At 37.5% G+C, this 13262-nt stretch overlaps 1 protein-coding gene across 1 annotated transcript in view; it reads left to right on the top strand.

The window, feature by feature from the left end:
* brinp3a.1 (bone morphogenetic protein/retinoic acid inducible neural-specific 3a, tandem duplicate 1) overlaps nucleotides 1–13262 on the top strand; it is a 64340-nt gene that overhangs the window by 18890 nt on the left and 32188 nt on the right. The window contains exon 3 of the mRNA XM_008406675.2: nucleotides 10590–10780. Within this exon, the coding sequence (XP_008404897.1) occupies nucleotides 10590–10780 (191 nt within the window). The remainder of the gene's footprint in view (nucleotides 1–10589; nucleotides 10781–13262) is intronic.

The following is a 13262-nucleotide window of genomic DNA, read 5'->3' as shown; positions in this document are numbered from 1 at the left end:
TGAGATTTAATCTTTTATGCTAAAACTCATTGGCATACATAAAATCAACTACTGAAAAGTCACAGTAGAGTTCAGGAAAATGTTTTCTGTATGACATTCTTACAGAAAACCAGTTCTTACAGTTCTGCACAGTAGCGCAGGGCTGCACAGTGGTGAAGTTGGTAGAGCTGTTGCCCTGCAGCAAGAAGATTCTGGATTCTGGGTGCATGGAGTTTGCATGATCTCCCTGTGCATGCGTGGTTTTCATCGGGTTTCCTCCCACAGTCCAAAGACATGACTCTCAGGTTAATTGGTTTCTCTAAATTCTCCCTTGGTGTGTGTGTGTGTTTGCGTGTGTGTGTGTGTGTGTGTGAAGTTAACTGTGTGTATTGATAGTGTACATCTTCCATTAGGAAAACAATGACATTCCAGGCATCTTATGTTTTGTGCACAGTGATCAATCTCGTCAACAGTATCTTGACCAATTCCAGAACAAAAGGGGGCAGGCTTAGCAGCTTTCCTCTCAGTAAACAGAGAGAATCTTGCAGCTTTGAACCACCAATTCTTCTAGGGCAGTGATGATATTTGCGTTACCAACCAATTGATACCACATTTTTAAGTAAAACTCCTACTTATGTTACATTAAACTTTTTTACATTAAACTCTCCCCACTTTGTAGCGTTACAGAATGTCACAACAATGACCTTTGCTTGAACTTCCTCAACAATCTTGTCAGAAGCTCAAATAAAAAGAAAATCCTATGTGGAGCACAACCTTTTTTTATAAGGTTGTGCTTTTGTACAAACTCATAAAAAAGCTTGGTTAAGCTGAACTGGAAAAAATACCAACTAACACTTTATTTGACTGGGTGTGTATAAGACTGTCATGACACTGTCATAAACATGACATTACCAAATATGAAATATAAAAAAAATGTTTCAACTGGTAAAATGATGTTGTGTTTGAGAGGGGGAAAGAAAAGAGTGAACAGACATTTTTATTATTTTGACGAGGATTTACTCTCACTGCATTTGTTGAAGATCTTTGCTACAAAGAAAATACACGTGAATGCACACAGGATTAGCAAGATTAAACTGTTAAAACTTGAGGGGATGGAGGAAGTAGCAGCAGTTCCACATTAGGTGTAGAGTATGAGAAACCAGTTTGAAGTGTATGAATATAAAGGTCTCAATGGGCAGCTGTAGCATGAAATCTAGATGCAAAAATGTAAATTGATTTCTGTGAAATGTCTCTACATATTTTGCATCTGTAAATCCACACTCTTCAACACGTATAAGTATTTTTAGCGCAGTTGCGCTAAAGCGATCCACTCAGAGAAATGCATTTTTCACTACAGCCTCACAGGGTTATGCTGTTGTCAATGACTTGCTCCAAAGAAAAAGAAAAGTAAATAGCAAGACAAAAAGTGACATGTCAATAGCATATTAGGGCAGACTTTGATGTCCCTGAGCGATAAATTATCCTATTATGTCATATGACAAAAAAGGACAATTCTTCTTACACTGTTTTACTTAGAAACAAACCTCACAGTTTTTACTGCTACCCAAAACCCGACCTTGGATTTTCCATTTTCCGCAGTGAGCTTGCAACTACAATTTAAATGTGTGTTTTCTTTTATTGCTGTCAGGGTGCACACATTGCGGTCATTGCGGTCGTTGCGGTCACAAAAATTATATCTGCACATGAAAGTCTGCGTGAACTCCTGGCAGACCCTATTGTGCAGGTACAGATGGTGAAATTTACATTACACAAGCTTTGTGACAGGACACCTAGCCGAGCAGACTGAGATATATTATTGAGTTAGAATCATAAGTGAACATCCTCTGCAATTTCTAATTCAGTCTAACCTAAAAAGATGCTTTTTTTCCCCGCCTGAACAAAAAGATATTGGGAAATAAAAATGAAAAGTGGAAGGGATTTAGGGTAAAGCACTGATAGAGAAGCAAACATGCGGTATGATTTTTTTCTTAGGGTTCATCATTGGACTGGTGAGCCAGGTTCATGTAGCACTCATCAATTGTTCTTGACAAAACCTTTCATCTAAGATAACCATATGAAAACATTTGCATATTACCTTGAATCTGTGCTCTGTGTTTGTTCAGTGTGGCAGGCCCTCCAACTGCTGATTTAGTTCACTTGACAACGTACGGCAAATATGAAGCAGTGTCAGATTTTTTTTGTTAAAACCCTGCAGCTCAGCTGCTGCTGTGATAGAAGTCTGAGGGTCATACAAATTGAGTTTTTCCACAGCTGCCTCCTTTCCGTCGTTCCGTCCTTCTCTCAATTGTCACTGTCAAGGTTTGATCATATCATGTGTGTTGTGTTCAACAAATCCCTGTCTGATTTTTAAAATCACACTGTGAATGCTGTTCATGAATGAAGGTTATGTAGAGCGGGAGGTGAATAGACGGATTGAGGTCTCGGCTACAGTAATGAAGGTGCTGCTCCATTTTTTTAAGGCAAAAAACGAACTGATCAAAAACCTAAGTCCTTGATTTACCAGATTATTTACATTCCATCATTCACCTATAGTTATCTAAGTCTTATCTTTTGGAGAATTTGTTAACCATTTCAGCAATTATGCTATTGAGAGCTGTGGCTTACCGGGCACAGTGGTAACCCACATTGTGGTTATCCTTCAACTCAAATGCCAGCAATTTGATCCACAAGTTAAAGAACCTCTGGGAAAAGCACTGAACCCAAACATTGTCGCTGACATTCTAATCAGTGCATAATTGCAGGATGGAGGTTTTGACTGTATAGAGTTTAATGCATATTGTTACAGAAGTGGGGAGTGGGAAGTGTGTGTGTGTGACCTTGTTTTTGATACAGTGCAAGGGCCATTTTCCTAACACATATTATGTTGTAAGAACCGACTGCTCCTAATGGGCATAAGAAGAAGTGCCGTTTGGACTCCTTTACTCCAACTCTGTTAGAAAACCTGCGTGTTTGGTTGGATTTTTTTTTTTTCCCCAGATAAATAAAAACTTCATTTAAAAAGTTTTTGTTTTGTTTTGTTTATTTCCACCCATGCCTAATGTTAAAATTTGTTTGATTAATTGAAAACAACAAAGCACAAACAGAAGAAATCTCTGAGGGGACAAATACCTTTTCACAGCGATTATGCAACCCCCACTGTCAAAAATGTTAATATCCAATTATTTTTGACTGACTTTACATGGATTAAAGTCATGTGTATGAGTGATATTGCATAACATTCTGTAAATAAATGTTGATATTGATATTGATATGTACATTTATACATTTATATATTTTGGCAGCCTATTACAATAGCAACATGGGGTTAGCAGATGTTAGCCCCGTTGCTAAACTTTGCTAATTTCTGCCATTGAAAGCCAATTTCATCTCTGGCCTTTCAGTATGGAGCTTGAATGTCTTTTTTTTCTCTATGCATGCAAGAGTTTACTCTGGACAATCAAATTTACTCACACAGTCCACAAACATGTCTCCTAGGTTAATTGGAGAATCTAAATTGCTCTGTGTGCATGCGTGCGTGTGTGTGTGTGTGTGTGTGTGTGTGTGTGCGTGTCTCAATGATTGTTTGTCTCTTCATTAGCCTGTGGCTGGTTAGCTTTTCAGGGTGCGTGCCGCCTCTTGTCCATTTTCAACTGGAGATAATCACCAACCCCCTAATGTCCATCTACCTGCCTAATACAATCAGGAATTGAATGACTTTATGGAGATATTTATGTTAAGAAATGAAATCTAAAAGAATTAGAAATACAACAATAAAAAATGGTATGTTCAATTGGCAGCGATTCTAATAAACATATACAACATGTTCTTATTATATTATTGTGACATTATTATTATTATTATTATTATTATTATTATTATTATTAATACATTTTTATGATGTAGTTTTTCATAATAATATTGATGGATTTTATTTAAAGATATCAGGAATGGTTAGTGTGCTTATTTAAAAAATATCTGAGTTAGGGTGTTTCACATGGATTCTTTAAAAACATAAAAGGCATTAAAACTTTAAAAAATGAGTGAGAACGACTCAGTTACCTTGTCGAAGGAGCCTCTCAGTAGGCTTTATAGGATTATCACAAATTAATGATCTGATGTTTGTTTGAAGTTGTTTTGATAAACTCCTGGTGGCAATTCTGTAAAGCATTCCCAACCAATGACTCTTCCCTGGATCATTACACACTTTGTTTTCCTCAGTGATGATCTTGCATCCTTTCCTACTGCAGTTTGTCTCTGTGGTGGGCTGATGACTAAAAGATTCAGACAGAGATTCCATCTTCTTTTCCACCCCCTCAACTATTCTCTCATTTCTCTCCTAAACTCTGTTTAGTTGAGAGAGAACCATCAGCAGAATTAGTTTAAAAGCTTGACATATGCTACAGTGAAGGCACCTTTGAAGAAATGCTTCCTAGACGGCTTGATTGTTAAGATTTCCTCTTAATCTGAGTAAAGAAAAGCTCTTTGCGTTTTTATTTTTCTAAATATGCTGGTTTCAAATATGCATATTGGTTGAATGAAAGGTAATTGCTGTTAAACAATAAAAATGTCAAAAGAAGCTTAATGCTGGAAATAGATCATCTCTATAAGTAGGTGAGAACTGCTTGCTTGAAATGTCCTCCAAATCCCACTTTATTTTTCCTATTAAATGAAGCATGATTGACTTGTCTTTGTGTGTTTTTTTGTCCTCTTCAGTCAGCTGTTTTCCAAAGTGGGTTAATGTGGTATGTACTATTTTGAGCTATTACTGCTGAACAACAAAGTACATATATTCATTTAGAGTATTTATTTTATTTAAAGAACATTATGCATAGTATCCAGTTTTTTGAGGATTATTTCATGTATTTTCTGGAATAGTTTATGAGACATGGATCGTGACTGAAAGAATGAGATCCTCAATAGAAGCTGCAGAAATACATTTTCTCCTTTGGGTGGAAGGGCTCATGTTTGAAGATAGGATGGGGAGTTGGTTCATCTGGTGGAAGCCCAGAGTGGAGCAGCTACTCCTTCACATCAAAAGCAGCCAGTTCAGGTTGTTTGTGCGTCTGGACAGCCCATGTAATACCCAGAATGCCCTGCAGGGAAAATATATTCATTCTGGTTTGGGGGAAACCTTAGGAAAACAAGAAGTACCACCGGTCAGTCTGGAGGATCCTAACTGCAACCCTTTCTTGCAATGAAAGAGAAAGTTAGATGAATGTATGAATGGATATTTAGTGCTCCTGAATTAGCTGGACAATGTTTAGCTTATTGACTTTTTTTTTGTTTGTTTTTGCATGATGCTTGCATAACTTTCCACAATTTTCTCTCTGGTATCCCCTTCTATCTGAATCAAACTTTAAATCCCAGATTTTCTTCTCAAGAGCAATGATCCAGACATAATCGTGGCAAATTTATTACACACCATATGTGTGAAACGGTGAAGAAATGAGCATTGGAAGAAAACACTCTGATGATAATCAGCTCTCTGTTGGAGACAGTGCATGATTTGAATAGTCAGAACACCTGTGAAGAGAAGTCAAGCACTTTTAGCTTTGCTTTTCGCTTTCGCTCTCAGTGACAGTCAAATATTCTTGAGGAAAGAATAAGTGAAAATGTAGCTTGCCATTTTTAGCACAGAAAGGACAGAAAAAGAACAAGCGAGACGATGCAATGTCAGCCTAATTATCGAGGAGAATTCTGAGAATAAAAATATATCTTCACTTATAAAGATGCATTGTTGGAAAAAAAAGGCTCTCTGGGAGATGAGCACCAGCACATAAGGCAGCACTGCATCATAAGACACTTCTAAAATAAATTAATACAAGAACAGATGATGATTACAGAAGATGATGATTAAAACTCATTTCTAGTACATTTTCTGCAGTACAATAGGAGAAACCAAGAATCATTAAAGACCGAATTTGTTTGATTGACATTCTCCCCTTTTAAGAGTATTTTTCTCAGCGATATCGTCTCCCGTTGGTTGAAAGAAATAGAAGTTAGTTGCTCATATCATCAAAGAAAATCTGGAATATATTTATTCAGCTCAATATCTAATATTAGTCGTCCATATTCTAAAACATCAGAACACAAATAGTTTTTGAAGCGATCTGCTCAGCATTTAAGATCACAAAATAGAGGTGGTACAACATGATTCAGATTTTACAAAAGCTGTGAAATAGCCCTTTACTGAACCTAATAAAAGTATCCTAAGCATAGTTGGTCACTACTGTCTCAAAAAGTGCGCTATAGGCTTCTGGGAAATCAATCTGTCTGCTCGACTGTCCATCCGTCCAATAAACGTTAGTATTCATAAATCCATGTTTGTGTAAATTGTTGAATAAAGTCAATTATTTTCATATAGGAATGTACGTATAAGAGTAACTTATACGCACATTGGATGTATAATTTAAACAACTTCTTCTGGCGCTCTGAAAATGTCATAAAAAAATCTTTAAATATTTCAGATGCATTTTGATGCACAAATACCAATCCCTAGAGGGATGTTTATGTGATTTTTTGTTTCATGAAAGTGAGAATAACTTTTAGAAATATGATTTAGAGTAATAAAACTAAAGTACACGGAAAACTGCCTTTTTCAGAAGTTAGTCTAGTTTCACTTTTCAGATACTCAACTGAACCACGGGGTTTGTATTCAATCTCTTTTCCTTTTCTTAGTCATTTGAACACATCAGGGGAAGATTGCATAAAAAATAAGAAAGCACCGTCTTTGCTTCCCCTACTTAGAGACTAAACTGAGCATAGCCTTCACAGTGGTGCTGAAATGCAAGTTTCAACTACATCAGCAGGCTATTCAGAGTGTTGATTCCCTGATTTGTTATGTTGGGCACTGAGAAGAGCCCTCGGGCAGCTTGTGCTCAGTGATGGATCTGAGACAGCTGTGCTATGACGAACAGAACGAAAGGTACAACTCCTGTGCTCTGATCATAGCCCCTGTAGCTTTGGCATCCCTTCTATAACTCTTCTTTTACCTGGCACTGCACTGACTTTCTCAGAGGGGGGTCTTGACAGTCAGAGATGCATGTGGGGGTTGGGGTCTTCTTCGCAGATATGGGTGAAACAGATAAATCTGCATGTGATTCAGTCACTCGGTATCTCACCGAAAACAGTGAATGGTGATACAAACTTCTATGCATTCGCATGTGTGTCCAATGCGGTCCGTGAGGTTGTAGTAGAATGTATAAGTATAAAAATCTATGTATGTGTGAGTCCAAGCTGGGACACCATTCATAAACGTCCATCACAGTGACACAGAGTGCTGATCACAGCTAAACTCTCCCCTTTTATCCATACGCTGCTCCTCTCTTTAGCTGGCCCCAGCGGATGGACACAAACACTAATGGCTGCTCGTTAAAGAGAGACACCGACATGAAAAAGGCCTTAATGAGCTGTTTTCTGTTTGTAGTTTTCTTTGGGGGGAGGCATTGTTATTGGTGAGGAATTGATTGGCAGCAGTCCCACACCCATGGGGGGTGTCATATTCTGGGAAACAGCAAAGAGTTTCTGCTGCTTTGTTTGGATGTTTGCCGTTGGACGATGGGTCTGTGTGCATGTTTCTTTCCATGAGTGACATTGAGTGTTTTCTGTGGAGTTTGGAGAGGAAAGAGTCAAAACAGATTTGTTTCTTTAGTGAAAACATTTCCAACAGTCTGCAATTTTCACAGTAAAACTGCTTATTATTTTAAGTTTCAGGAAATGCACTCATAAGGAGCTATAGGGCCTTTATTCCTTACAGGCTGTTTCTCAAGGTTTTTTCTAAAGAACAATGTAGCTTTGCACCTTTCTTGTATTCGACTACCAGAATGGCATACTTACAATGTAAAGAGCAAAGAAAAGAAAAAAAAAAAAAAACAAATATTTGGGGTAGAACATAGAGTGATTCTAGTAAAATAGGGTTAGACTATAACATAGAGGTTAAATAGTTTTTTGGACTTTACTTAGGACAGTTTTATAAAGTTATACATGGCCATTTCTTTGTGGAGATGATTTTAAAGTCGTTCGATTTTAAAGACAAAATGGTCTTGAAGTTGACATTTCAAGGTGTCTTCAACTCGTGTGATTAGTTTCAGTAAATGTGAACAGCAGCCTCAGTAAAACAACAAAAAATGCTGCACACACAGCTGTTCATTCACCTTTTGGAAGCTGCTACGTCAGCCAGAGTCGAGCATGTTCAACTGACTGGAACCATGACGAATCAAATCAAATAAATAAATCATTGCTGTTCAGGTTTATATGTAACCATTAGAAAGACAAATATGATTTTACTGGTTTGACTCATAAAAGCTGACCTGAGAGAGAATTAGTGTACAGCTAAAAATTACTAGGTTGCAAATTACAGAAGCAAGTTTGACCGATGCTGGTTCCAAAATGATGAACAAGAAGAGAAAGGAAGATGAGATTTGGCACTACTAGAGAGCATGAGTTTCAGTTATGAGATAAATGAAACTCTCGTTCTTAAGTCATTAACCTCTGAGAAAGTTCCTCAATCCCATGGCAGAACATTCCCAAAGTGTCAGGAACATGGAACCTCAAATGCAGCACACAGACAGCTCACAGCTGCATTTGAGCCGTCGTATGAGCTGTTTTGGACATGAAAAGTGCCTCTGAATAGGTTGTGTGGGTATGGTTATGCATTTGTTAAAATATTGTGTCAGTGAATATATAAATATGTTCACAAGTCACAACATGTCAAATTTATTTGTCATAACTGGTGGGTTTTTTTTTGTTCTGAATTAGACAAGAAGTTTCTTTCAGATATTTTATCCAATGCGTGAGATGGACGATTATAAAATACAACAATAAACAATAAAGCCGCCCTCTGAAGGCAATCAAACAGTGTCTATTGATGATTATGGTCAGCACTCACGAAGGCTGGCCTTGTTTCAACACTAGCTATAAAAAACACTCTTGCAGCTGTTGAATAAAGTAATGTATTGATTAACGTGATGTATTGTTTGCAAGAAGCAGTACGAGATAGGTGCAAGTTGGTAATTCTTTTCACTTGGAGGCTGAGACCACAGAGGTTTGCTCATTGAAAAAGAAATTGCTTATTGTTAAATAAAAAATCAAGACAGAATCTCAGAACACTGCTAACAGGATGTCTGTATATTGAGATATGATCTTCCTGATATGATGACTTGGCCATGAATTGTTTACATCCTACACATTTGCCTCGTATGCAGACATTGTGGTGATCTTTGCTCAATGACATTCAATTTTCCACATGACACAGTTTACATTTTGAAGTCAAATGTAAGCTGTTTGTATTCATGTAAAAGGTCCAAACTGATTCATACCAACACGTTCCTTGTATTTGAGGGAAATATTCATCCTTTGGAGTTGCCCAGAGTCCTGACTTGATTCTGGTAGAAAGGGAGCAAAAATTATTACAGTAATGGCAAAGATGGCTTCCAACAATGTTCCAATACATGGGCCTCTTTCAGATAATTTATGTAGACATGCAAAAAGCTGGCTGGCCATTTCAAAAGTATACTTGATTGCTGTAATTTGAATCCATTTTTTTCTCCATTCATTAATTGAGAAGGATCTAATTTTGAAATGCCATGTTTATAGTGTAAAAAACCCACAACTGATCATATCTGACCGATGCTCCTTTTACGTTGTTAAATAATTTTTCAGGTATCAGAAGTTAAACTTAATGGTTGAACAAAAATCCTGAATGTGAATGTGACAGGGTTATGAACAAATCGGAGCTCTATTTGTGCGAGGCTCTCCAACAAGGTTTCCATTTCTATAAAATTCCACCTATCGAAAATGTGCAGAGAGAGAACACTTGGAAAGATGTGATATTTTTTTCACGTCTCTGATCAAAAGCTAGGTCATCTTGCCAGAACCAATTCAAAGGTCTCGGATCTTTCTTCTGCTAGGCTGAAAGGACCATGTTTGTTACCGGCTGCATTTGAATAGTGCTAATCTACGCATCAAGAAGCAGCATTCAGTCTGCACTTGGATGATAAATGCAGTTGGCATACACCAGGGCCAGGCTGAATTTCAATAAACCACATATGAAGCCAGTTTAGTCCAATAGAGGCCCCCCAAAAGCAGCAAGGCTCCATCCATGATTGCAGCCTGTTCTGAACACAGTGCCTCAAAAACTGACTCAAGATGAGAAAGATGGAGCTATTATTTAAAATTGGTTCAAAACACAATTTTTTTTCCACCATGGTGCTATCCAATTCCCTGAGTGGCAACTTGAAACTACATTGGATTGTTCATATAAAGTCGTAGCACATGACATTCACTTAGAAGTCATCATATTATACACCTTGCTAGATCGGCTCTTGAATGCAGGATTCAGTGTGATCAGCTTTCACCTGCTAATTTCAAAAGTAAAACAATACACTTACAAAATACTCTTCGTGTTGTTTTTTGTTTTTTTTTTCCCCCAAGAACGGCCTGTAACCATTGTAGCTTTTGCTTGTGATTTTAATAAAGAAAACTGTTTTTGTGCATGCCTCCATGCAATATTTGCCTATAATCTCTCTCAAATCAGCCTCCGTGCTGCATTCATAACATTTGTGTGATGTATCCTTCACTCACACAGAGCATGCGTTTGTGTGATATTGCAGGGAATTTGGCCGTTGGAAGGTGAACAGCTTGGCCCTGGAGAGACAAGAAAACAATGGCTTTTCGTTGCCGCTGGACCCAGAGTTCCTGCAGACCATTAGGCAGCTGGGCAGGAGGCCCAGTCTCAGGGCCATCACTGACAACCTCATCAGGAAATACGGAACCCACTTCCTGCTTTCCGCAATGCTGGGAGGTAAATAAAACAAGACGGGTAGTGTTTTTCTTTGCTGTTGCTGACCTGCCTAAACAGACAGGGAGAAGCAGAGCGGAGACGGGGATTTTATATGGCTGAGACGCGGAAGAACGCCTCCTTTTTACACAGTTTTTAAAGAAATACAGTTTGATGATTTTATACATTTCACCACTGCTTGAACTTGAACAAGTGACATAAACATGAAAACAAATAAGCACAATACACATTAGGTGGAAATTGCCAATTGAATTGGATATAAAAGGTGAATAAATTACATTAAAAGCAAATGATAGCATTGTCAGTTCCATTTCCTCTTCAACTTTAAGATAAATTATTTTACATAGAAAAAAAAAAATCTTAAAAAAAAAAAAACAACTTAAATTTCAGAATTCTACAATGGATTAACTGGAACAGCTCTCATTGTGCTCGTAGAAAGAAGAGATAGCTCCGCCGGTGAGAAATTGCCTCGGCTCATATTTTGTTATTAAACACGCAAAACAAATGTCTTTGATGTTTCTGTTGAAATTAACCGCCACTGGATCCTTTCCAGAACAATAGATCTAAGTTAGCCAGAGTACTGCAATGTTCAGCGCGGCGTCTGAGGCCATCGTGTGCATTGTCTCCTCCCTTTCGCTCCTCTGCTGACTCCTTTCATCCTTTTGCATTTGTGCGGAAACTCTCAAATGATGAATACCAGCAGTATTAAAAAAAAGTAAATTGCAACGTTGCCCATTATCTGCTGGAAAATAAGAGAGATAAACAAATTCTGCCGCGTGACAAACGGCTCACAGCATCACCTCTGTCCCGTTTTACGGATCCCCTGTAGAAGTTTAATATTTCAAAGTGACTTGTCAAAAAACATGGTGTGTAATTCTTGTAACTAAAAAGATGTTAACTCCATTTTCATTAAATATGTACAATACTAAACCTAATTCATAATACACAAGTCACATCCCTTTGTTATTGCCAGTTACGTGCCTTGCTGCAGGGTTTCTTCTCCAATGCGAATTCAGTTTCCAATTCTTTAAAGGTAAATTATCGGGGCTGGAATTCTTCATGCTTGAAATTTTGATCAATTGTTGGAAAAGAAATGTGACTGAAATCTGCATGGTTTAATAGCACTTTGGTATGTAAACCCATATACCATGTTGAATTAAATATATATGATTGCAAGTAATTGCAGAGATAATGATCTGTGAAGCACTCATCCTGTAGCTGGTGGTGGGGAGAGAGTGGAGGCCAGTGATTCTACAATCACCATGTCGCGTGACTAAAGTGGACTGATTAACAGAACTGTACATAAAGCTGAAACGTGCTTGTGAGAGTAATCTTCACAGACGATTTTACTCCAGACTCCACCAAATATGTGGTGGAATGACACATCCTGACAGCGTGAAAAAACAAAAAAACAAACCACTGGAACATATGTCAGTGTCGATAACTAGGATCAACTTAGACTTTGAGTCATATTTGAACTGAAATTAACTGAATTAAAATGAACACATTGGAACTGAATTGGATTATAAAATCAGCAACAAAACACAAACGAAACAAAAAATAATTACAAACATTTAAGCGAAGCGTAAAAGATATGCAGAAGAAGAAGATGCTATACAACCAGTAATGATTATGTCCAGGCTCTGAACAATTTGCTCCCCAATTTTCAGGATCCAGTCCCAAAGGAAAGATTCTGGGATTTTGTCTTTTCTCAATATAAATTGTGGAAACTTTTACATTTAACATTGATATTTGTGAACGCTCCTTTATGTCACTATGGCACAGCAGCTACTATGTCACATCATCCCAGCACCTTTGACAAAGCAGAATTTTCTGACAACCAGAGAATAAAGTAGATCAAGTGTTTGGAATCCTGCATATCCATCCAAATCTGCAAGCTCACAGCCGCCCTTTGCTGCTTGTGTTGCTTCATTTTCTGGCATAGAACCACCACCTGTAGATCAGTGGAACAGCATGAAGCTGCTGGCTTCAGTGTGCAGTTGTGCTTTTGCTTCATAAAGAGGATAATCTAGTTCCTACAAAACAAAAATAAATAAAACAGCGCTACAAAATTTCTAGTTGTCTTTGAAGAGCAAAGAAACGTTTCATAATGAGCAACAAACAACATTTTTCAAAAATAACTTTATAATACATATTTCAGGATGCAAAAAAAGTATTTTTTAATTACACAAGAGCACAAGTGATAATTTCATAAAATAATTCAATCAGTTAGCCACATTTTGAAATAGGAGATGTATCCTCTGACTGAATATAGGCAAGTCAGACAAACACAACAATCCCTTTTTCCATTTCCTCTAAAAACAGTAAAACTAAGTCCCACAATTTGGGCTTTTTAACTATCAACCAAAAGCATGCATTTGATGGTCTTTTTCTTGTTCATTAAAAATAAAGTACATAGCTGTCACTTCTACTCTGCATCAGAAGGGAAACATATTGTGATTTCTTCATTTTAAATTTTATCCAC

This window comes from Poecilia reticulata, linkage group LG4 (assembly GCF_000633615.1).
Source record: "Poecilia reticulata strain Guanapo linkage group LG4, Guppy_female_1.0+MT, whole genome shotgun sequence".
NCBI lineage: Eukaryota > Metazoa > Chordata > Actinopteri > Cyprinodontiformes > Poeciliidae > Poecilia > Poecilia reticulata.
Note: the sequence above shows the minus strand (reverse complement) of the source record. Positions and strands in the feature narration are given on the sequence as shown.